The sequence below is a fragment of the Lithobates pipiens genome, unplaced genomic scaffold (assembly GCF_037356315.1).
Source record: "Lithobates pipiens isolate NorthernLeopardFrog02 unplaced genomic scaffold, aLitPip1_a1.2 Scaffold_19, whole genome shotgun sequence".
Classification (NCBI taxonomy): domain Eukaryota; kingdom Metazoa; phylum Chordata; class Amphibia; order Anura; family Ranidae; genus Lithobates; species Lithobates pipiens.
The window spans coordinates 563,607,357-563,631,852 of NW_027507764.1; the positions used below are offsets into that span (position 1 = coordinate 563,607,357).

Here is a 24,496-nt window from a genome sequence, read left to right on the forward strand (position 1 = left end):
GTGTCTCGTGCTTAAGTATTCATAAATGGATTAGTCCATAATCACATGTATATAAGAACCCCAACCTCCAATAGTGCAATGGTGGAGTATAACCAAATATCGCAAAAATAATTAAATTCAAAGATAATGCATAAAACAATATTTGTAATTCAAACGTGAGGCACACAGTGCAAATAAATAGTAAGCAAGGAATGGGAAAATTGAGTCTTTATGTGAACATAGATGAATAAAGTGACCAGTGACTCATTCAGTGCTTCTTCAGATAAAGGTGCCAAAACCAGTGTATTTAACTCCTGTATCTCTCCAGTGTTCACGGCACACCAGGTGGAGTGGCCCCTTACCTTACTGCTGTAAGGTAAACAGCAGAACAACAAAATAGTGGAAGATCCAGGAATTGTATCCCTACTCCCGGCAGGTAGGTGCTTTCCCCCATAGCTGGTGTTTATACCTCAGTAGTTTCCACAAAGATCTTACTGCTCAGTAGTTTCCACAAGGATCTCATAGAGAAAAGAGGGGTAGGCTCCGATGGTGAAGTACGTATGTAAATTTATTTAAAATGTATTTTAGAAAGGTACTCACAAGACAGGTAACAGAGACAGCTTTGCAAAACAAACAAACGAGCGTTCCACTCATGGTACGGACGTCACTTCCGGTATCCTATTCCGACGCGTATCGTCACCTATCACATGACTTCATCAGGGAATGATTTAATCAAGGAAGAGTGGCAAGGTCCTGAGAAAAATCGAGCCTAAATAATAGGCTTACCAAATTATATCCCTTAAAGGGGCCTAAAGTGAGCCCTCTCGTTTCTCCTCCCATTGTAGACGCATCTCTCATGCGACTGGCCAGGCACGTAACACTGCCAATTGAGGACGCGGTGACATTGAGACGTCCTGGATAGAAGGATCGACACAAATATGAAAGGGGCTTATCTAGCAGCAGGAGGCGCCTGCAGACCAGCGGTGGCACTGGCAGCTGTAGGTAGGGCCATTTCCAGCTGGTCGGCGAATACCGAGAGGTTGGTCTCAGAAGGCTCGGATCAGGAGAGCATTGTGAAGGCGCTACAGGAGCTAAGTCTTGCAGGGGACTTTGTGGCGGAAGCATCGGTGGATGCGATTAAATTGGCATTAAGGGCCATGCTGGCATCTGTAATGGCCAGGCGGGCATTGTGGCTAAAACCCTGGTCGGCGGATCCTGTCTCAAAATCCAATTGGTGCTGCATTCCATATGACGGCAAGAATCTCTTTGGCGCAAAGCTGGATTCTGCAATTTCAAAGGTGACTGGTGTAAAATCGGGCAGTACCTACCTGAGGGGGAAAACGAGTCCTTCGGAAGATGGACAACAAAGTGGCCATCGCCTATATCAACAGGCAGGGGGGTACCAGAAGCTCCTCCCTGATGCAGGAAGTTCGCCCTGTGATGGAGTGGGCTCAATTGAACTTACTGGATCTGAGAGCGGCCTATATTTCCGGGGACTGAGAATCTCCTAGCAGATTCACTCAGCAGAAGTTTTGTTTCCAACAAGTGGTCTCTGAGTCCCCAAGCATTTACACTCGTCAAAATGTCAGAGGTTCCTATCAAGAACCCCCTTCCCTTCAGCGGAGGGAATAGACTGCCTTCAACATCCCTGGTACTGGTACAACCTCGGCTATATCTTCCCTCAGACTCCCCTCATAGCGAGGTTTCTTCTGAGGCTCAAGAGGTCGACAGCATTAGTAGTGGCGGTGACCCCCTTTTGGCCGAGGAGGCCGTGGTTCACTACTCTCCTTCAGTTGAACGCAGCGGATCCGCTTCCTCTCCCACTGTCAGCAGACCTACTCTCCCAGGGCCAGCTTCTACATCCAAACCCGGAGAGGTTACATCTGATGGCCTGGAGGCTGAGAGGACTAGGTACCTAGAACAGGGCTGTTCTCAGAAGGTAGTGGAGACATTATTTCAGGCCAGGAAGCCGACTACCAACAACACATACTGAAGGATCTGGGAGAGGTTTACCACCTTTTCCCAACAACAAGGTTGGGACATATCTTCTCTGACAGCCACAAAAATCCTGGATTTCCTGCAGTCAGGCCTAGAGAAAGGGCTTCGATTCAGTACCCTGAAGGTCCAGGTATCAGCCATATCTGCTATGACAGGGGTAAAATGGGCACACGACCCCCTGGTCATCCATTTTCAGAAAGCTTGCCTTAAGCTAAGGACACCTAGAAAACCTTCATTCCTGGCATGGGATCTTTCAGTTGTCCTGGAAATCCTGTCTAAAGAACCTTTTTTCCCACTCGACAACATCTCCCTTTGGGACCTGACGTTAAAAGTTTATTTTCTGATCGCTATTACTTCAGCAAAAAGTCTCGGAGATGCAAGCCTTGATGGCCAAGGAGCCTTACCTGGTCGTCTACCCGGACAGGATAGTGCTAAAACCATCAGATCGTTTTGTACCGAAGGTATCCTCATTTCATTTTATTCAGATTAACCTTCCAGCCCTTATCACAGATCAGGGTGATCCTCATCCTCTGGATGTCAGGGGCAACATTCTGAAGCATCTCTCAGTAACCGAGTCATTGGGGAGATCGGAGAACCTCTTGATTCTTCCATATGGCCCTAGGAAAGGTAAAGCGGCATCAGCTCGTACCATCGCTTCATTGCTGGTTAAAGCAATCAAGAAGGCTTATTTACTGAGTAAGTTACAGATTCTGGAGGGCTTAAAGGCGCATTCCACCAGGGCAGTGGCAACTTCATGGGCAGCCTATTGTAGGGTCTCGGCGGAGACTATCTGTAAAGCAGCCACCTGGTCTTCCAGAAACACCTTTATATCGCATTATAGGGTGGATTCTGCACGGCTTTCAACAGTATATTTTGGAAGGGTCGTTATTCAAGCCAACTCTTCTGTTCCTTGTTAATAAATGTATTTTCTTGCACTCCCATCCAGTCTGCGAGTTATTCCCCAGAGTGTATGCTGCCATGATGCGACAGGAAACTGGAAAATTGTATACTTACCTTTCTGTAATTTTCCTTTCCTGTTGTATCTTCATGGCAGCATACAATGTCCCCCCCGTTTGAGGTGATTTATATATACGGAGAATGCTGGGGGGGAGGCCGTATCATCATCTTATAGTTATGTGGTCCTATCGGGTTGTGGAGGCGGAGCCACAACCCAGAGTGTATGCTGCCATGAAAATGCGACAGGAAAGGAAAATTACGGAAAGGTAAGTATACAATTTTCCAGTATGTTGTGGTCGTTTAGGTGCTTATCTAATTTTAATTATCTATGCTCTCTGCTGAAACAACTGCTTGTGGAAGAGAATTCCCCATTCTTACTGCTCTTACCATAAAGAACGCTCTGTGCAGTTTCCGGTTAAATCGTCTTTCCTCTAATTTTAGTGAATGGCCCTGAGTGCTTTTAAATTCCCTTTTTGTGGAAAAGTTTTATCCCTATTGTGAGGTCACCAGTATGGTATTTGTACATTGAAATCATATCTCCTCTCAAGCGCCTCTTCATTGCTTCCTCATAACTAAGATCATTCAGTCCCTTTATTAGCTTTCTTGCCCTTCTTTGTACTCGCTCCATTTCCTGTACATGAGGACTGGAGCCCAGAACTGGAGGGCATACTCCGTGTGTGGCCAGACCAGAGTCTTGTACAGTGGAAGCATTATCGTTTTATCTTTTTATTATCTATATTTCTATTGGAGATAGCATTTTTATCTCTTCTATAAATGCATTTAAGCTCCTCCAGTATTTGAAGCCCAATTTGTGGGTGTTTCTATTTTGGAGCTCAATGAAGCGCAGTTAATACCTCTCCCTCAGCAGCAACCACGCATCTTGAGCACGCTGATGTAATCAGCTCTGGTATAAGGAAGTTCCCCACAGGATACAGCACAATGTCGGGCAGTGTTTTATGATTCCCAGGCAGTCCTGCTGACAAACCCTTTCCTTTACATGCATTGGTGTCGGGCAAGTGTCTGGTGCCTGAGACAATTACTGCTAATTACCGTATATACTCAAGTATAGGCTGACCCGAATATAAGCCGAGGCTTTTACCACAAAAAACTAGGAAAACCTATTGACTTGAGTATAAGCCTAGGGTGGGAAATGCAGCAGCCACTGGCTAAACAATGCCCATCTGCAGCCTCACTGTGCCCATCTGCAGCCTCACTGTGCCCATCTGCAGCCTCACTGTGCCCATCAGTAGCTGTACCTTTGATAACTAAAACAGCGGGTGTCTCCCACTGCGTCATGCAGTCTATGCAGCCGTCCATTGTAACAAAGCCCCGCCTCCTCATCAGTGATGGACGGAACACTGATACAATGCTGGGAAACTGAATTAGTGTTCCGTCTATCACGGACGAGGAGAATGCAGGGTTTTCTTACAGTGGATGGCCGCCAAACAGACTGCATGACACAGCGGGAGACACCCGCTGTTTTAGTAATCACAGGTACAGCTGGAGATGGCACCCTCACTCGAGTATAAGCCGAGGGGGGGTTCAGCCTAAAAAATTTGCAGACAACCTCGGCTTATACTCTAGTATATACAGTAGTTATTTGTCACCTCAAAAGTAGCATGATGGGACAGCAGTGTCGGGGGGATGGTTACTGTTGACCACACTAGCTATGGGACCAAAGCACCTGTCAAAATGCTGACACTTCTTTTAACCAGTTCCCGACCAGCACACGATGTACGTCGGCAGAATGGCACGGGCAGGCATATTGGCGTACAGGTACGTCCATTTTTAAATGCCGCCCTGCTATCTCATGCGCGCCACCAGGATCGCGCTCGCGTGCCGGTCGGGACCCCCGTGAGTCCGTTTGCAGGTCCCGCAGACTAGATCGCCACGGGCATACCCGTGATCGTCTCACGGGAGATCAGTGTTCACTAACACAAAGCCCAGCCCCCCACAGTTAGGAACACTTAACCCCTACACTGCCACCCTTGGTTAACCCCTTCACTGCCAGTGTCATTTACTCAGGAATCAATGCATTTGTATAGCACTGATTGCTGTATAAATGACAATGGTCCCAAAATTTGTGTAAAAATATGTCCGATGTGTCCGCCATAATGTCACAGTCACAAAAAAAAACGCTGATCGCCGCCATTACTAGTAAAAAAAAAAAAATATATAAAAATGGCATAAAACTATCCCCTATTTTGTAAACGCTATAACTTTTGCGCAAACCAATCAATAATCGCTTATTTGCGTTTTTTTTTTTTTTTTTTTTTACCAAAAATACGTAGAAGAATACGTATCGGCCTAAACTGAGGGGGAAATTTTTTTTTATATATTTTTGGGGGATATTTATTATAACAAAAAGTAAAAAATAATGCGTTTTTTTCAAAATTGTCGCTCTATTTTTGTTTATAGCGCAAAAAATAATTGCAGGGGTGATCAAATACCACCAAAAGAAAGCTCTATTTGTGGGGGAGAAAAGGACATCAATTTTGTTTGAGAGCCACGTCGCACAACTGCACAATTGTTAAAGCGTCGCAGTGCCAAATCGCAAAAAGTGGTCTGGTCTTAAGCCAGCAAAAACAATAAAACACCAATTTAATATATTGCGGCATACTAGTACAAAGTGAGAATTCTCTTCTTAATAGTGTCTGTGTTTTCATTGGTCCTCTACCAGTGACAACTGTAAAAGGTTGGATCTCCCATCACTTTTTGCCACCAAAATAAAGAGACATCCGCACATAGTAATTAGTCAATTTGTTTGTCTCACAGCCTTATGCCGCGTACACACGATCGGAATTTTGGTCGGAAAAAGCTATGATGGTTTTCCCGACGGGATTTCGCTCAAGCTGTCTTGCCTACACACGGTCACGCCAGATTCCGACCGCCAAGAACGCGGTGACGTACAACACGTACCCACAGGACTAGAAAAAAGAAGTTCAATAGTCAGTAGCCAATAGCTTTCGTCTCGTAGTTGAATCTGAGCATGCGTGATTTTTTTGAGCGTCGGAATTGCATACACACGAACGCATTTTCGGATAGGAACTTTTTCCGACCGAAAAATTGAGAACATGCTCTCAATCATTTGCTGGCCGATCTTCGCCCAGCAAAAGTCCAATGGAGCATACACATGATCGCATTTTCTGACAAAAAGCTCTCATCTGTCTTTTGCTGGCCGAATTTCCGATCGTGTGTACGTGGCATTAGATATATGATGCAATGTAAATGTGATGATTGATTTTTTTTTTTTTTTTTTTTTTTTTTTTTTTATTATTTATTTGTTTTTATTTAATTATAATGAACCTGCAGAGACAGAAATAACTTCAGCTGCTATTGCTTAAAGCATTAGTAAACTCTGTAAGGCGGGGGAAAAAAAAAAAGTTTCGACCTTTTAAGGCAATAGCCTAATGCATCTCTGAGGAAGGAGCCAAGTGTCTCCGAAACGCGTTAGTTATGTGTTCTTTGCTTGTGTTTAAACTATGTACAAACAAGTATAAGTATACTTTATCCTTGGGAATTTTCATGAATGTCTATATGTGGAAATCTTAAAATATTGCATTGTTCTATACTTTTATATTTTTTTTTAATACGATTTTCATAAAGTTAATACCTTTTTAGACGAAATACTCTCTGAGCCATTAAAGTCCCGTTCAGTGAGGGATCCTTTTTGCTATATGTTATTAATATAAAGATGTTGGCCATTACGACAGTGAACTTCTAATTTTGTATTTGCCTGTTTTTGTGTTTAGCACGGCCAGCAGCTCTACCGTCACATATATCTGGGCTGTAAGGAGGAGGACAATGTACACAAGAACTTTGAGCTTCTGTATACAGCCTTGGCTCTGTTCACCATCGAACTGGGCAATGAAGAAGTTGTCATCGATCTGATCCGGGTGGCTATTGCACTACAGGTTGGTTTTGAAAGATTCTTCTTGGGGCGGGGAAAGCAGAATTTGAGGAGGAGCTTAGTTCTGCCATGTTAGGCTAAAATACAGTGAGTTAGTGAATTCTAAGTAGCTGTGCCAATATCTTTTTTGGAACCTTCTGTTAATATGTAACTTTCCATTAAGTATTGTTCATTCTAGTAATATATGTAAACCCCATGACCTTATCTACGTACAAATGAAGTATTAGAAAAAAAAAAAGGCTAAAATATATACTGGTGTGCAGCCTATAGAGATGGGCCAAACAACCCTCTGTTCGGTTCGCACCAGAACTGCCAGAGAAAAAGTTCTGACCTGAAAGGCGAACCCTATGGGACCCGAACTTGAAAAATCAAAGGTCCCCATTTTGATGGCTTATATGCAAGTAATTGGCCATAGAAAGGGTTTTTGTCGGGCCGGGTACTGCCCTGGGGAACATGTATCAATGCAAACATTTTTTTTTTTTTTAAGTTTTTACAGGAGCAGTAATTTTAATGAGTGCAACAATTGAAATGAAAAATTCCTTTAAATATAGTGCCTGGGTGATCCCCTTGGACTGCCTGTAAAGTGGTGTATCTGTAGCATGTATAGAACATGCTGAAGCAATAATGACATTTTAGAAGGAAAATAAATAAATAATTAAATGACATTGAAATTACCAGCAATAGGAAAATGTTTTAAAAAAAATGCCCCCCCCCCCCCCCAAATCCATACCAGACCCTTATCCAAGCAAGCAGCCTAGAAAGCCCCCACCAGCGACTGCCTACCCACAGCCACCCCACCCCCTCCTGAGCCATACCAGGCTACATGCCCTCAACATGGGGGGGGTGAGTTATTTTAGGACAAAGGTCTCATCCCCACAACCCTAGGCTTTGGTTGTGGGGGTTGCGTGCAGGGGGCTTATCAGAATCTAGATGCCCCCTTTAATAAGGTCCCCCAGGTCCAGCCCCCCCCCCCCCCATGTGAATGAGTATGGAGCCCAGAACCCCACCTTGGCCCCAAAGCACCCTCCCCACCCCCTGCTCGTCCACCTCAGGGTCTGGTTTGGATTGGGGGGACCCCCACACCTTCTTTTTTTTTTTTCACTTTTTTATTGCTGGCAATGTGGTTGTTTTTTTATTCAGCTGTTAGTGGGGAAACCTATTGACAACATTTGACTTCTTGGTGGTTAAGGATGCCGTGGACGGGTTACCGGTCCACTGCTTAACCAGCTATTTACTGCGCCCTGATTGGACAAAGGTTTGCCCAATCAGGGCTTAGAATGCACTGTGCAGCACGCAGTGCATTTCTGGGCGTTCAGTGGGGCGAACACCCGCCAAACGCCCTGCAAATTTGGGTTTTCACCGGAGGGGCAAACAGGAAATGTTCGGGCCGAACCTTTGCCCAACTCTAGCAGCTACTTTCTCAGAGTTTGCATTTCAGACAGCTTCTGTTGTGCTCCAGTAATATGCGGTACACCTCTTTGTTGTGTCTTCAGTTTTTTGTGATCTGTTACAAACAATTGGAAGCTATCACAACCTATAACTGGCCTTGGCAGCAAGAAGCACATGGAAAGGCGACACATATCAAAAAACAACAAACAGAAGTTCCCAGCTCACTTACCAGCCAGCTTACAACAAACCAGATTGACCCGGTCTGTTGCAGGTTGGCTGGTAAGAGCTGGGAATTTTTCTTGTTTTTTTGTGATCTGGTAACCCCTTGTGTGTACCGGTTTTCTCTAGCGTCCATTGAAGTACACAGGATTTTAATTCTGGAACTATACAAAAGAACTAAACACTAGGCACAAAATAAAATAAGTGGGCCATCCCTAGGGGCATAACCCCACCTACACCAGCCATGCTTCCAGTTTCACTGGTGGTGGGGTGCTGTACAAAGCTTTTTGAAGATATAAGAGCACCCTGCCTCTGTACTTCTTTCAAGAGCTCTGATGCAACCATTTAGCCCTTATTAGATTCCTTTTGAGAACTCGTGTCCTCACCTCTGATTCAGAATAAAGTTTTAAGGCTCATACACACAGGCATTTATTAAAAGCATTTTTTACTTAAACATGGTAATTACGGTTGTGCTTTATGATCATAGTTATTATTTTATTTTTACTAACGTGTTTGCTTGAGCAGAAAGCTAATTTTCAAAGCAAGACAAATACATTCTAAAAAAAAAAAAAAAAAAAAAAAAAACATAACATGAAAGATAAGTGTATACAACACTAAAGAGAACAAATGGCTTTTTAATTATACAATAATTAACTCTGATGTAATGAGTACACTAAAAGCTTCTAAAAACGTTGGGGACTAAAACACATTTAAAGTAGATCTAAATTCTAACTATGAAAATTATACATGGCCTCGCAATAGAAAGTATATAAGCATACAATATTACATACTGCATCATCATCCCAAATTAATATGAAGTAAATTTTTTGGAAAATCTGGTCCCCAACCAGAAATATCAACAAAGAGAGAAAGCCAAGGGACTATTACGGTGCACATATACGGATAATAAAGACATTGAGAAAACAGTTCTATAAAAATAATAAGTCAATTTATTTGAACATAAAATCATTACAAATAATCAGGGGCTGGTATAGAAGGTGAAGTATTTCGACTAGTTTCGCTTTTTCAGCTTCCTCAGGAAATACCAACATCTAAAATACATGTATAGATAAAAATCACAATTAAATATACGACAACATAGTAAGGTACAATCGAAAAAGAGGGGGGACATTTGTTTGAAATTATATTCAAGGTCTTACCATCGCGCCCAGGTCCCCAAGATAGTTCAGGTGACCGAGGGAAGTCTCCCCCGGCGGCTGGGGGAGGTATTAATCCCAGTAATAGCCGAAATCTGTGTAGAGATATTTCTGTTGATACTTATTGGTTTGTAATCTGGCCTCAAAACATTTAGGGGTGACAATTAGTGTAGAAATCATCTCAACCATCAAAGATAAACCAATGTGGTTGGGAGGAAGTGGATGTGCTCATGAAATAGAAAACGCGTGATTATGGCTATCCAAGGGTACAGATTAGTGTGCACAATGGGTCAAACCAACTAGTGAGGCTACCCAAGAGTGAAAAGTGATATAACAGTGGAGTGTGCGTGAACACGTACCAAAAGAAAAAGAAACGACCCCATAATGATCAGTGTATAAGTGAACCAAGGTGGAACCGAAGATGTGAATTAATAAAATGAAAAAGAGGGGGATATAGGAGAAAATGCCCCATGGATGTGAAAAGGATAAAGTATAGTGATAGAGATATTAGTGAAATCCAGTAAAGGTAAGGGCAAGAAATCAAGATGATTACCCGTAAAGGAATGTATATTGGTATCTCTAGGGCCCGGAGGGGGTAGCAGGGGTGTCCACCCATCGATAGATAAGCAAGTCAGCCCGGCTGAATGTAGACAGTGTACAAAATAGGAGAACATCCGCAGCATCAAAGTACTCTATATTTGGAGAGTCATCTGTGTAAATATTCAAAGGGTAATCTATCAATCTATAAAACAATACTTTATGTGAGGGAGCACCATCATAGCTCTCAGTCCAAGATATACTGACTTACCGTTCACGGCACCCCCAATGTTCACCGGGTAAATTCGGCATACAGGGTAGCGGAAGACACGCTATAAATACCCCCCAACCCCGCTAAATGACTCCAGCGCCAAGTCGCCGGCGCATAGCGTCACGGGGTCAGGGGCTCTACAGTGCGCGCGCGTCGGCACCCAAGGCGCATGCGCCCCTAGTCCGAGGCATCCTGCACAGGCCGCGAACAAAATTGTTACGCATAAACCGTGCAGCGCCCGGCCCGACCTGCGCACGCGCGGAAGAACCGCACGAGCGTCTGCGCTCCCGTCCCTAGGCAAATTATTTTCGGCCGGGATGCGGGCAAGGGGAGAGGGGCCGGCGAAGCACTTAAATGCAATGCCTCACCCTCCCCCAAACCAACCCCCCAAGAGCCCCACCAGCCGCCGGGAGAGAAACCCGGGACCCAAACCCACAAGGGGGGGGGGGGGAAACAGGCGGGAGGGCAAGAAATATCATGGTGAGCTAATTGAATATAATGATACGGCACATATAAATAGTACAAGCAATAAGTTATAAAGTTTAGTAAAGTAACAAGACACTAAATTCTAACTAGATGAAATTTAGTTTCCTAAATCATAAACCATTATCCAGTCCATCGAAAACAATCCCCGTGTTTGTTGGGGGGGGTGTTGTATCTCAGTGGTGCTGTTGGTATTGCTGATATCTACATGTACTTCCAGCATCGGCTGCATGTCGTTGCTCTAGACTGGATTTTCAATAGCGACAATGGTGGACCATGCATGAACAATACAGTATGTGCAGGAGAGGAGTACAGGAGGCATAACAGCAGGCAGTGTGTACAGGAGAGGAGTGCAGGGGGTATTACAACAGGCAGTATGTGCAGAAGAGGAGTGCAGAGGTATAACAGCTGGCAGTATGTAAAGGAAAGGAGTGTGGTGGGTAATACAGCAGGCAGTATATACAGGAGAGGAGTGTGGGGGACATTACAGCAGGCAGTATGTAAAGGAGAGGAGTGTGGTGGGTATTACAGCAGGCAGTATGTGCAGGAGAGGGGTGCAGGGGGTATTACAGCAGGCAGTATATACAGGAGAGGGGTGCAGGGGGTTTTACAGCAGGCAGTATATACAGGAGAGAGGTGCAGGGGGTTTTACAGCAGGCAGTATATACAGGAGAGGGGTGCAGGGGGTTTTACAGCAGGCAGTATATACAGGAGAGGGGTGCAGGGGGTTTTACAGCAGGCAGTATATACAGGAGTGGGGTGCAGGGGGTTTTACAGCAGGCAGTATATACAGGAGAGGGGTGCAGGGGGTTTTACAGCAGGCAGTATATACAGGAGAGGGGTGCAGGGGGTTTTACAGCAGGCAGTATATACAGGAGTGGGGTGCAGGGGGTTTTACAGCAGGCAGTATATACAGGAGAGGGGTGCAGGGGGTTTTACAGCAGGCAGTATATACAGGAGAGGGGTGCAGGGGGTTTTACAGCAGGCAGTATATACAGGAGTGGGGTGCAGGGGGTATTACAGCAGGCAGTATGTGCAGGAGAGGGGTGCAGGGGGTTTTACAGCAGGCAGTATATACAGGAGAGGGGTGTAGGGGGTATTACAGCAGGCAGTATGTGCAGGAGAGGGGTGCAGGGGGTTTTACAGCAGGAAGTATGTGCAGGAGAGGGGTGCAGGGGGTATTACAGCAGGCAGTATGTGCAGGAGAGGGGTGCAGAGGGTTTTACAGCAGGCAGTATGTGCAGGGGGTTTTACAGCAGGCGAGGGGTGCAGGGGGTATTACAGCAGGCAGTATGTGCAGGGGGTTTTACAGCAGGCGAGGGGTGCAGGGGGTATTACAGCAGGCAGTATGTGCAGGGGGTAAACTCCATTTTACTTCCTGAATTCTTGTTTAATAATTATGGATAATTGGTGTGATTCCTCCTTCTGTAGGACATGGCAATCAGTAATGAGGACAACCTGCAGATGTTTAACCGATGTAGCATCATGGCACTGGTTGCCGCCTATCTCAACTTCCTCAGCCAGATGATTGCAGTTCCTGCTTTTTGCCAGCATGTCAGCAAGGTAAGTACAACTACACTTTTATCTTCTTTATAACCAAAATTGAGCTTTAAAAACAAATGGCTATATTCAATAAATGCATTTTAGAAAGCTAAAATGTAAATGTCTTTTTGGTACTTAAAATGTTCCCTAGTACAAACCACTCTCCCCTCGCATTCAGCTGCAGTGAGGACTGCTACTCCCTGTGTGTAAGCAGCAGCCTCTCTGCAGCAGTCTGTACTTCAGCCTTTCGGTTACCTTAGAAATGTTTTAGGCCAAGTCAGGCTTATATATTTTGCCTCCTACAGGAGGATTGGACACTGGTAAACTAAAATATTTGTACACCAGCCCAGGATAACCCCTCCTACCAACAGCAAAAAAAAAGCAGTATGGAGAGCAAGATCAGAAACACAGATGGGTGGGAGCTGTATCTCTCAGTGGACTCTGTGTAAAGGATTTTCTGTTGAGTACAAAATTCCTGTAAAATTCTTTCTTTTCCATTGAGGGGCACAAGAAGTCTTTAACCACTTCCGCCCCAGAAGGATTTGCCCCCTTAATGACCAGACCATTTTTTGTGAGACGGCACTGGGTCGCTTTAGCTCAAAATTGCACGGTCATGTGATGCTGCACCCTAACAAAATTGACGTCCTTTTTTTTCCCTACAAATAGAGCTTTCTTTTGGTGGTATTTGATCGCCTCTGCGGTCTATATTTTTTGCACTATGACCAAAAAAAGTGACAATTTAAAAAAAATTATATATATTTTTTTACTTTTTGCTATAATTAATATCCCCCCCCCCCCCCCAAAAAAAACTATTTCTTCATCAGTTTAGGCTGATATGTATTGTTATACATATTTTTGGTAAAATAAATCGCAATAAGTGTGTATTGATTAATTTGCGCAAATAGCGTCTACAAAATAGGGGAAAGATTTATGGCATTTTTTTTTTTTACTAGTAAGGACGGCTATCTGCGATTTTTAGCAGGACTGCGACATTGCGGTGGACAATTTGAGACTTTTTTGGGACCATTGACATTTATACAGCAAATGGGTGCTAAAAAAAAAAATGCACTGATTACTGTATAAATGTCACTGACAGGGAAGGGGTAACACTAATGCCCCGTACACACGAGCGGACTTTTCAACATCCAAAGTCCGTCAGACCGAGTCCGTCAGACTATCCGATCGTGTGTGGGCTGCAACGGACTTTAGCTTCGCAAAAGTCTGACGGACTTTAGAAATGAAGCATGCTTCAAATTTTCCCGACGGAACTCCGCCGGACCCGGTCCCCTTCGAAAAATCCGCTCGTGTGTATGCTACTCCGACGGACTAAAACCGACGCTAGGGCAGCTATTGGCTACTGGCTATGAACTTCCTTATTCGAGTCGGGTCGTACGTCATCACGTTCGAATCCGTCGGAGTTTAGTGTGATCGTGTGTGGCCAAGTCCGTTCGGCCGAAAAGTCTGTCAAAACTCCGGCGGAATTCCGGCGGAACTCCTTTGGAAGTCTGTCGGACATAAGTCCTCTCGTGTGTACGGGGCATAAGGAGAGATCAAAGGGTTGAATGTGTTCCCTCGTGTGTGTTTCTAACTGTGGGGGCAGTGTAGTGACTGGAGGAGGCGAGAGATCGCTGTTCCTAATTAGTAGGAACAGACAATCTGTCTCTCCTGTCAGAACAGGGATTTGTGTGCTTACACACACAAATCTCTGTTCTGGCTCTCATGCCCGTGATCACGGGTGGCTGACGGACATCGCGCCCGTCAAACACGCGTATCGGGTTGATTCACATAGGGGAGCCAACCTGCCACCGTAAATGTACATGAGTTGGTCAGGAAGTGGTTAACCTTTGTATATCTGTTTGTCTGTGTGCAAACAAAGAAAGGCTGGAAGTGGGAAAACATAGAGGACTTGAGTTTTTGCAGTCCTGGGACCCCACCCACAAAAGGCATCAAATGTCCACCAAATCTAAAAAGTGGGAAGACTTTAAATGCCAAACTTTGTGGGTGGATTGGGAACCAAGCAACGTTGAAGTTGGGGGCGCAAAGAAGCAAAAGGGACTATTTTTTATTGAGCGGGAGACGACTTGGCAGTCTGCTCTTTAGGCCTTTTCTGCTAGGGAAGATGGGTGTTCTTGCTACCAGTAGCATCCTGGATAATGTTATCAAAAGCCAGTCCGAAGAGCCTTTGCCCTCAAAGGCCTTGCAGATCTAACTCTTCTTGCACAATGGTTGTGCAGTCTAGCATTTTAGCCAAAGTGTCGTATGCATATGTAGCTACATGAGGAACATGTGAGGGATGAGACAGTCATCATAGCTAAAATTTAACACTACAGACATTTACTTCAAGCGTTCCATAAGTAAGAGTTCGCTCTCAATGGTGGTTATATCTCTTTTTTAAAAGTAAAAACCAGGGAGGCGCTGACCTGAGTGTAGTATTAAAAGTATGACTTTAATAAGATAATATTAAAAACACTTACAAGATGATAGAAGATTCATGCTTGTCAAAGTAAAGTGCAGTCCTGGCATTCCATATGGCTCTGCGGGTCTCTCCGTTGTTCCGGATAGCTGGAAAGGATTGGGCTAGCCTTCACCACTGCAGCCTTGATTGACAGGATTCCAGCCCTGCCTTGGTCCAATCAGATGCCGGTGACATCACTCTCCACATGCTGGTCAGTGTGGAGCTTCCTGGTTCCTTCCTCCTGGAGAAACCTTGTGATCCATTCCAGCCAGCTGCCCAATCCTTTCCAGCTATCCAGAACAGCGGTGAGACCAGCAGAGCCACGTGGAATGCCAGGATTGCACTTTACTTTGTCAGGCATGCATCATTTTGTAGTGTTTTTAATCTTATCTTATTAAAGTCATAATTCTAATACTACACTCACGTCGATGCCTCCCCCTCTCTGTTTTTTCCTTACATGTCTTGCAGAGTTTTGGACACACTCTGAAGGATGACTGCCTTCCTTTTTAACCCTTAATACTCCTTTTCTTTTCCAACCACCCAACCCAATGGATACATCACCATCCAGCTATTACAGCAACAGACTATACCCCTAAGGATTACTCCATTTGGAGCGCCCGATAAACACTGACTATACTGATATCCCTTTTTAAAGGTTTTAGACCAGGCAGATCTGGTTTGACCAAGCAAACTCACAGCCAAGATTGGATGTGGATCCAGACCTGCCAGTGAGTAAAAAAACTCTGAAAAGGGCTTCCAACCGCTTATCATTTGGGTCTTAGACAGGAAAGAGGAAAATGGCCTGATCCACCATGGGAATGGATACATTTTGAATAAATGTCTTTGTAGTCTTAGAAGTTTTAAATATTGCAAGACTAGAAACAGGATTGGTGGAAGCAACAGGAGTGCATGACCCTGGGCTACAGATGTCAGCACAATGCAAGCAGCCCTGGAGCAGTTTGTAGAAGGCGGACAGCAGAAACCGTTGAAAGATCAGAATTCTACGTAGGTTTTTGCAAGAAGCAACAACAGTGGAGAGATGCTTCATTGCCACTGTATGGCGGTAAAGCATGTGCACAATACTCATAATGAATGATGTCAGTGCCCAGTCCCACAGAATTAACACCTTCCATGGCAAAATCAGCAGGTATTTATGGAAATTAGGTAGCGCCCGATCTTTGGCCACACCAGCCTACTCCCTGAGTGAGTCTTCTGAGACAGGGCAAATGCTGAGGCAGTGCTGGTGGTTCTGGACCTGGAAAGCATTCTGCCAAAAGAGTGAGGAAAGCACCCCATTAGAAACCCAGTGCCCAAAGATCACTTCAGGCTACTCCGTCACCGTTCAGTCCACCATGGTCCAGGTGTAGCACTCCAAGTGCTAGACTAAGAACGACCACACTAGGTAGCAGTAGGTTGAAAACCTTCAGCAGTGGTCTAGAGAAAAAAAGCCTTGGTTGAAGAAGAAAATAAAATAAAAAAAAGTTCTAGCAAAATAGGTTAATCTTACAGAAGCAGAACTAAATAATCATAGGACACTATAAAAACTAAATTAGGCATGCTGGTAGTAGGAGAGGTTGACCTTGGTTGGCATATGGCTTTTTGCTGGTATCCAATGTAGGCGGCAGAATAGCCAGAAGGTTAAAGACTCCTGCATCCCTCAGTGGACAAGAAAGAATTTTATTAGCAAATGTACTTAGTAGGTACAATTGTAATTGATTGCAGGCTGTAAATTGTTTCCTTGTTTTTTTCCTATTTAGGTTATAGAGACCAGACAAATGGACACACCTTATTTTTTGCCAGAAGTCATTTTTAGAGATAAATGCAGGTAATATGAAAATTTTGAAGAAGGGTATTGATGCTTAAGGTGTACCTGTAATGACTTAAATCCTAGTAAACTACCAGATGGACTTTAAAGAAGGCACATAAAGGTGCTTAAATTCAACCGCCGTTGTCCAGAACACTGTAGGAACCTTCAAGTCAGGGGGAGCTGTACAAACACCAGCTAGTGTTTTACGATATTAATATCGGCCCTGACATTTTCAGGTCCAGTTGGTCGGTAAAGCTGCCTATACTGTTATATTGTGCCTCGAACCCTTGGCTGCATGCATCCAGGAAAACCCGGACATAAGAGGGGGTCTCTTTGCGACGGAAGGAATATAAACTGTCTTTATTTGCAGACGACATACTGCTTACTTTAACAAAACCACACACCTCACTCCCCAACCTCCACGCCCTATTAGATACGTTCGGCAGAATTTCAGGATTTAAAGTTAATACAGCTAAGACTGAAGCACTCCCCATTCACATCCCCCCCCCCCCCACTTCTCGTCGCTTTACAAAACACCTTCCCTTATCATTGGCGCTCTGATTCACTCAAATATTTAGGCATTCATTTAACGGCGTCCTACCGCACACTATACCAAGCCAACTTCCTCTCTTTAATCTCAGAAACGCACAGTCTACTCCGTAAATGGATGGAGTGCCCTCTGTCCCTTTTAGGTAGGATAAATGTTCTCAAAATGGCTATACTCCCCAAATTTCTGTATCTTTTCGAAACCTTACCTATTGCTCTTCCCATGTCTCAGCTTCAAAGTATTCAACGGGCCTTTACTAAATTTATATGGAGAAACAAAGCACATAGAATTGCCCACACAGTTGTCTTTGCTCCGCGCTCACATGGAGGTCTAGGAGCTCCCGATATTGTACGGTATTACTACGCGGTCCACTTATCTGCAACGGTCTCCTGGTCCTCTTATTCTGCGACGAGTCGTTGGGCAGAGATAGAGATGAGTGTCACCGACCCCGTTCATCCTTGTTCTATGTTATGGTCTGACCTATCCTCTTCTATGTCACAACTTAAACGTATCTGCCTAGAACCAATGCTATTTACTTTAGATATTTGGAAAAAATGCCACAAGAAATTCTCTCTCTCTTCCTGCTGCCCACCCCTTTTAAATGTTACTCACAACCCGGACATACCTGACAGCCTGTCTAAGGTGGCTATGACTCCTTGATCTCGAGCGGGCATTTTCCAACTTCGCCACTTGGTCCACCCGATGACCCGCAAACTTTTGCCCTTTCTAGACCTTCAAAACAAATTCGAAATTCCACAACAGTCCGTTTTTGCCTACCTCCAATTTAAACACTATTTTTGCTCCATATCTCCTGCCATGAGCCTAGAGAAACCTAATACCTTTTGAAGTTTTATGTACCCAGGGCCCACACCAGAAAGGTCTCATATCCGCTATATACAAGATTCTCCATGACTCACTACCCCCAACTTTGGACTCTCACCTCTATATGCAGAAATGGGCCAAGATTCTACCCACTGCTATATCTCTCCCTCAGTGGCAGGAGATCTGGACTTCCATCTCCAAAGTCTCGAGATGTGTAGAGCAGAAAGAGACTGCCTATAAAGTATTGATGTTTTGGTATAGGACTCCTGAAGTTCTACATAAATATGATCCCTCACTATCCCATCTATGCTGGAGGTGCCTACCGGATATAGGCACGCACTACCACTTCTGGGACTGTCCACGAATCACACCTTTTTGGTCTATGGTTCAATCCATTCTCCAATCAGTATTAGAGAGCTATCCCACTGACTCCAACACACTACCTTCTAGGCATTCCGATCCTGGGTTTCCCTAAATGTGCTAAAAAACTGATGGCTTTTATACTCCTAGCTGCCAAAAGAGTAATACCGGCCCATTGGCTCTCTCCTATACCTCCTACACAAGCACAAGTGGTCTCATCCATTGCTCAAATGCGTAGGATGGAACATTTGACGGCAGTAGTTCATGATTCCCTGCCTAAATTTTCCAAGATATGGGATCCCTGGGATACCTCCCTATTCAACCCAGAACCCTCTGTTGACCCCTCTGCCAACCCTTTCTAGAGTAGCTTCAGGGAGATCTGATATTGTGTTTAATATATCATAGCGTATCAGACCAATGCCTCCCACCCTTACCCACACATTTGGTTTTCTTTTTTCTTTTTTATTATGCAATTATTATTGTATACAGATACATGGTGTAGCCTCCTCCTTGTCTCGTATGGTACTTACAATTGTTTTTTCTTTTACCTTACTTTTTTGAAACCTGCAAAATGTTGCTCTTACTATGTTTAACCAATGTTACTGACTATTGTAACGTATTTACAACTCTTTTATACTGTTTAAAATTTTTTAAATAAATATACATTTAAAAAAAAAAGCTGCCTATACATGGGTTGAAATTTGGAGGGTTCAGCGGGGGGACAACCCAATTTTCATCCATCTAGGGCCATTCCCACTCAAAAAAGTCAATCTAATGATCAAGAGTTTGGAAAAATGTCTCTATCAGTGGTGTGGATGGGGGTATCCATTGAATTCAGCCCCTCGGCTGATAGACAAAAAAATAAATAAAGGGAGTCATCTCTGTAATATACTCAGCCCTCACTTGCCCAACGGACAAGACTTCCTATATGACAGCTTGGGAGGCGGACCTCCAACTCAATCTCAGTCTGGAGACCTGGCAAGCCGCCCTTGCCAGATCCTTCCAAGGTATCCAGAACACATCCCTCATGGAGGCCAGTGTTAAACGAATAACCAGATGGTACCTCACCCATACCAAATTGGCCACTATATACCCAACGGCAAATCCTCTATGCTTTAGAGGATGTCAACACCTGGGATCCATGGTCCACATATGGTGGAAATGCCCTAGGCTTCGCTCCTTTTGGAGAAAAATCTTCATTATGATATACAAGGTCACGGACTGCCAGGTCCTCAGAATCCCAGAGGTAGCGCTGCTAAATGCTCGAATCCCTACTCTCCCATCGCTCATCCCCACCCATCTGAAGACGCTCCCCCTTCCCTTCTCTTTATCCCCCCTTCTCACTATCCTTTTTCTCTCCTTTCTGTCCTTTATACTATTTATGATAACTTCCCAGGCCTGGTTCTCGCTAGGAGAGCCTCCATCCTATTGTCGTTTAGATGTTACCATTTTGAGAGTTGTTGGGGGCTTTGGGGGTCTCTCCTCCTCTTCTGACACAGTCAAATCCCTTTAGGGGTGTTGGGGAGGAGGGGGGGCACTCCATCCTTCCAACTAATCTAATAGTTTTGGGATGGATCAAGTCCCAAGAACAATCTTTTACCTAGTTGCTCACATAGAGCTCTATACCGATCGAGACTCGGATGTTTACATACCCATGTTTGTTGACTGTTGATTATTGACTGTATTACTTTTGGCAGGAGGCCTACCCTTCTGCAATATGTACAATGCTGAGTCTGAATACTTGTAAGTGCCTTTTCAAAAATAAAAACAGATTGAAAGTAAAAAATAAATAAAAGAAGTAATCTATGAGCAACCTAGGGTTGCCCCACACATTTTCAGGCCAATAGCAAGGCATAGGAGGGAAGGGGGAAAGCGTTTGACCCTCCAAGATGGATGGCACCAGATTAGAGATCAAGGATTTGGAGACAAACTTGTATATGCGTACAAAAAAAAAATCTGTTTTATTAGGATTAAAGTGATTACAGGGGTGTTATTTGTTATAATGCTCTGTGATGTTATTTTCACAATCTAGTCTCCATTTTTAAATGTATGCGCGTGGAATGTCGCCATATTATGCATATATCTATTTATTTATTATACTTTGGATTATGCCCTGTTTTCTTCCTTGTGTGGAATCATAGAACAATGGCTCAGAACGAGACATCTCAGAACAAGTTAGGAACTGAATCCACTAATAGTTTGTGGTAATCAGGCCAAGTGTTTTTTTTTTTTTGTTTTTTTTTTTTCAAGCTTTTTGCAGTGTGCTTGAACTTGGCCATTTCCTGAAAATCTAATTTGTTGATAAGATATATATTTTTATATTACCTCACAAATGAGGATACATATTTCCTATCTGAACTTTCATTTTGAGAGATTTTCACTCCATTCATGTTTTATTGTCTATATTCAAGCTTTCCCAACTCTATCCAAATTTAAAAGAACCAACATTTGGCCAAAGTTCTGCTTTAATGTGCTCTTGAACTCATACATGTTTTTAACTTCCAGTACTGCAGTGGGTGTGGTAATCAGCACTGACTTTTAGAACATTCAACATTTTCATGCAGTGGTGCCTCTAGGCTTGGGGATCTAGGGGCACCCGGAGGCAATGTACTAACAAATAAGAAACACAGATCGGTCTATCACCCAACTGGTTCCATTTTCCTTTATGGTTTGCTCCCTTTAAAGCAAGATATAAAAAAACAGGCTAGCCTTTAAATTTTAGTGAAGAAACTGTGTTGTCATCCCAGACAAGAAGTTAAGCGCTCATTGGAATTTTGGCAGATACTCTGTTTTTATTTTTCTGTACTTGCAGCATTGTTTAACCACTTGCCGACCGCTATATATATATATATATATATATATATATATATATATATATATATATATATATATATATATATATATATATATATATATATATATATATATATATATATATATACACACACACGCACACACACACGCACACACGCACGTTGCGGTTTGCAAATGGTTTACTGGGATCATGGCTGAAGATATCAGCCATAACCCCGGTATTTTTATTTTTTTTCAGCTGGTCACAGAGGCGAGATAACACTAGATCGTCTTTGATCGCCTCTATGGCCTTGGAGGACCAGAGCGACATTGTGGTGTCACTTCTGGTCCAGGGTGCAAGTAAACAAATTATTATATTTTTTTATCTATTGCTTATAATGGTAAAGAAGATATTTGGGGTCTTTTTGACCTCAGATCTCTCCATAAAGAGGACATGGGATGTTTAAATTCCTTGTAATAAGAATAAAAGTGTTTAAAAAACTAAACTAAAATTAAAGGCACAGTGTAAAAATAAAACAAGATTATTATTATTATTATTTTTTTAACGTGCCCCCACCCCTCTGTGCTCTTGTGCAGAAGCAAACGCATATGTAAGCAGTGTTTGCGCCACGCAAGAGCAATAATACTAGCACTAGACCTCCTCTGTAACTCTAAACCGGTAATCTGTATAGGCGTTTAAAGCGTTGCCTATGGAGGTTTTTAAGTACCCTAGTTTGTCGCCATTTAACAAGAATGCACGGTTTTAAAGGGACATGTTGGGTTTCTATTTACTCTGTGTAACATAATCTTTCAGATTATACAAAAAAATTGGAGTATGAGCTCTCATGAAAGTTTTAGTTAAGTGAATTACGGCTCTGGAAGATGGGATTCATTTTGGAGTGGAGGCAAAAGCTTACTGCCTCTGATGAGATCAACACCCCACCCCTTATGGGATTATACTGTGGGGTGAGAGGTTCCACCAGATAACATACCCTCCCAAAATCACGTTCAGAACCTCTAATCTCATCCAGAGCTGGGAAGCCTCGAATCCTCACTGGGGTTTTTATAGGCTGAAGATAGAGGCAAGAGGAACCAGTTCGTCTTGCTCCAAACCAATTTACCTGAACAAAGAGCCTTCTGAGTTGACCCCAATGTGAGATCCGCAAATCATTCACAGGACAATGTACTGGAGTGAGATTTGTCTCCTGATTAAGGAAAATGCATAGTATAATGTCTTAAAGGACAGACAAAGAGAGGGGAAGGTAGAATGAGAGGTAGAAGAAAGGTAAGAAAAAAAGAGAAGAAGTTCCCCCGTGTTTTTTTTTTAGCAGCAATGAGGATGCAAAAGAACTAGTCATACCATATACAATACATGCAGGATCTAAAATGTGAGCTCTTGTGTACAGCAGACAATAGATCCTACTGTGGTAAAGATACAAGGTACAAATATAATTCATACATTCATTCTAAAAGAGTAAAAAAGTATTCAAATCAATATCCATTTTGTAATTTCAATAACCATCTGGCATGCTTAATACCCCAATGCATTTCAGCCTTGGACGATTTACGGCCTTCTTCAGGGGGGATTTTTTCTCTTATCTCCGCATTTCTGCAGGCATATCAAGATGACAATTATTTAACATTGAGCTATATCACTGTTATATATTCATGTACATTAACCAATAATATTTACCCTTTACCAGGGGAGTCCTTTCCACATAAACCAGAGTCTTTTATTCTAAAAGCCCCAAACAAGCTTCCTCCCCGAAGGTGATTCCAGGAATCGCTGTATTTACGTCCACACCACACCTACCCACCTGGGTGGGGGTAGGGGGGGACCAACCCCCCTGAAGAAGGCCGTAAATCGTCTAAGGCTGAAATGCATTGGGGTGTTAAGCATGCCAGATGGTTACTGAAATTACAAAATGGATATTGATTTGAATACTTTTTTTTACTCTTTTAGAATGAATGTATGAATTATATTTGTACTTTGTACCTTGTATCTTTACCACAGTAGGATCTATTGTCTGCTGAGCTCACATTTTAATTCCTGCATGTATTGTATATGGTATGACTAGTTTTTTGACCAATAAAACCAAGTAAATTTTTATAAATCTTTTGCATCCTCATTGCTGCTAAAAAAAAAAAAAAACACGGGGGAACTTCTTCTCTTTTTTTCTGTATTTGTTACGGGGTGTGCAGCTAGCTCAGCTTGTCCTTTGGGCGCCCTCTTCTCTTTCTGAAGAAAGGTAAGAGAGAAAGGGGATGGTCAAGGGAAGGAAGGTCTTCCTGGAGAAACCACTAGATGGATAAATGACCTGGGTATAGAGGGACCTTGATGTAGAGAGCCCAGGGTTCCCAGACTGCTTCAAAGCATTGAACAGTATCCGACAGTTTAGCTGCTATTTGTTCCTGGGATATGATCCAAGATATTTTCCTCATTGTCCCTGAAATTGAGACTGAAGCTTTTTTCCAGGCTTTTGCTATCGTGATCTTGGCTCCCAAAAACATAAAAAGAACAAGGGTCTGTGTATGTTTTGGAAGTCTGTTCACCCTATGATTCAGGAGTGCATATGTGGCTTCTTGAGGGACCAATACCCCTGACACTTTCCTCAATATATGGAAGAATTTATTCCAATAACTCCTGATCGAGGGCAAGACCACCAGATGAGGAACAGAAATCCTACACGGTTGCACCCTCTATAGCATGGGGGGGCACATCTGGGAACATCTTGGCGAGTCTCACAGGTATGTAGTACCATCTAGTAAATACTTTAATAATCGCTTCAACTAGGGATATCTTCATATTACCCCTATAGCTGCAGCAGAAAGCTTGAAACCACTGTTACATAGTAGGCGAGGTCCATCCTATGTGTGTGATTTTATGTCAGTATTATATTTTATATCCCTGTATGTTGTGATCGTTCAGGTGCTTATCTAATGTTTTTTTTTTTTTTAATTATCGATGCTCCCCGCTGAAACCACCGCCTAACCGCTCCTACAGTAAATAACCCTCTATGTGGTTTAAGGTTAAACCTTTTTTCTCCTAATTTTAGTGAATGGCCGCATGTCCTATTAAATTCCCTTTCGCAGAAAAGCTTTACCCCTATTGTGGGGTCACCAGTACGATATTTGTACATTGAAAACTGCCTCTCCTCTGCAGAGAGAACAAGTTCAGTGCTTGTAACTTTTCCTCATAGCTAAGGTCCTCCAGACCCTTTATTCGTTTTGTTGCCCTCCTCTGGACACTCTCCAGTTCCAGCACATCCT

General features: G+C 43.3%; 1 protein-coding gene across 3 annotated transcripts in view; it reads left to right on the top strand.

The window, feature by feature from the left end:
* Positions 1–24,496, top strand: part of EFR3A (EFR3 homolog A) — a 258,754-nt gene that overhangs the window by 191,979 nt on the left and 42,279 nt on the right. For all 3 annotated transcript variants that reach the window (XM_077493357.1, XM_077493355.1, XM_077493356.1), the window contains 3 exons: positions 6,687–6,848; positions 12,332–12,463; positions 16,655–16,722. In XM_077493357.1, coding sequence (XP_077349483.1) covers positions 6,687–6,848; positions 12,332–12,463; positions 16,655–16,722 — 362 coding nt within the window. The remainder of the gene's footprint in view (positions 1–6,686; positions 6,849–12,331; positions 12,464–16,654; positions 16,723–24,496) is intronic.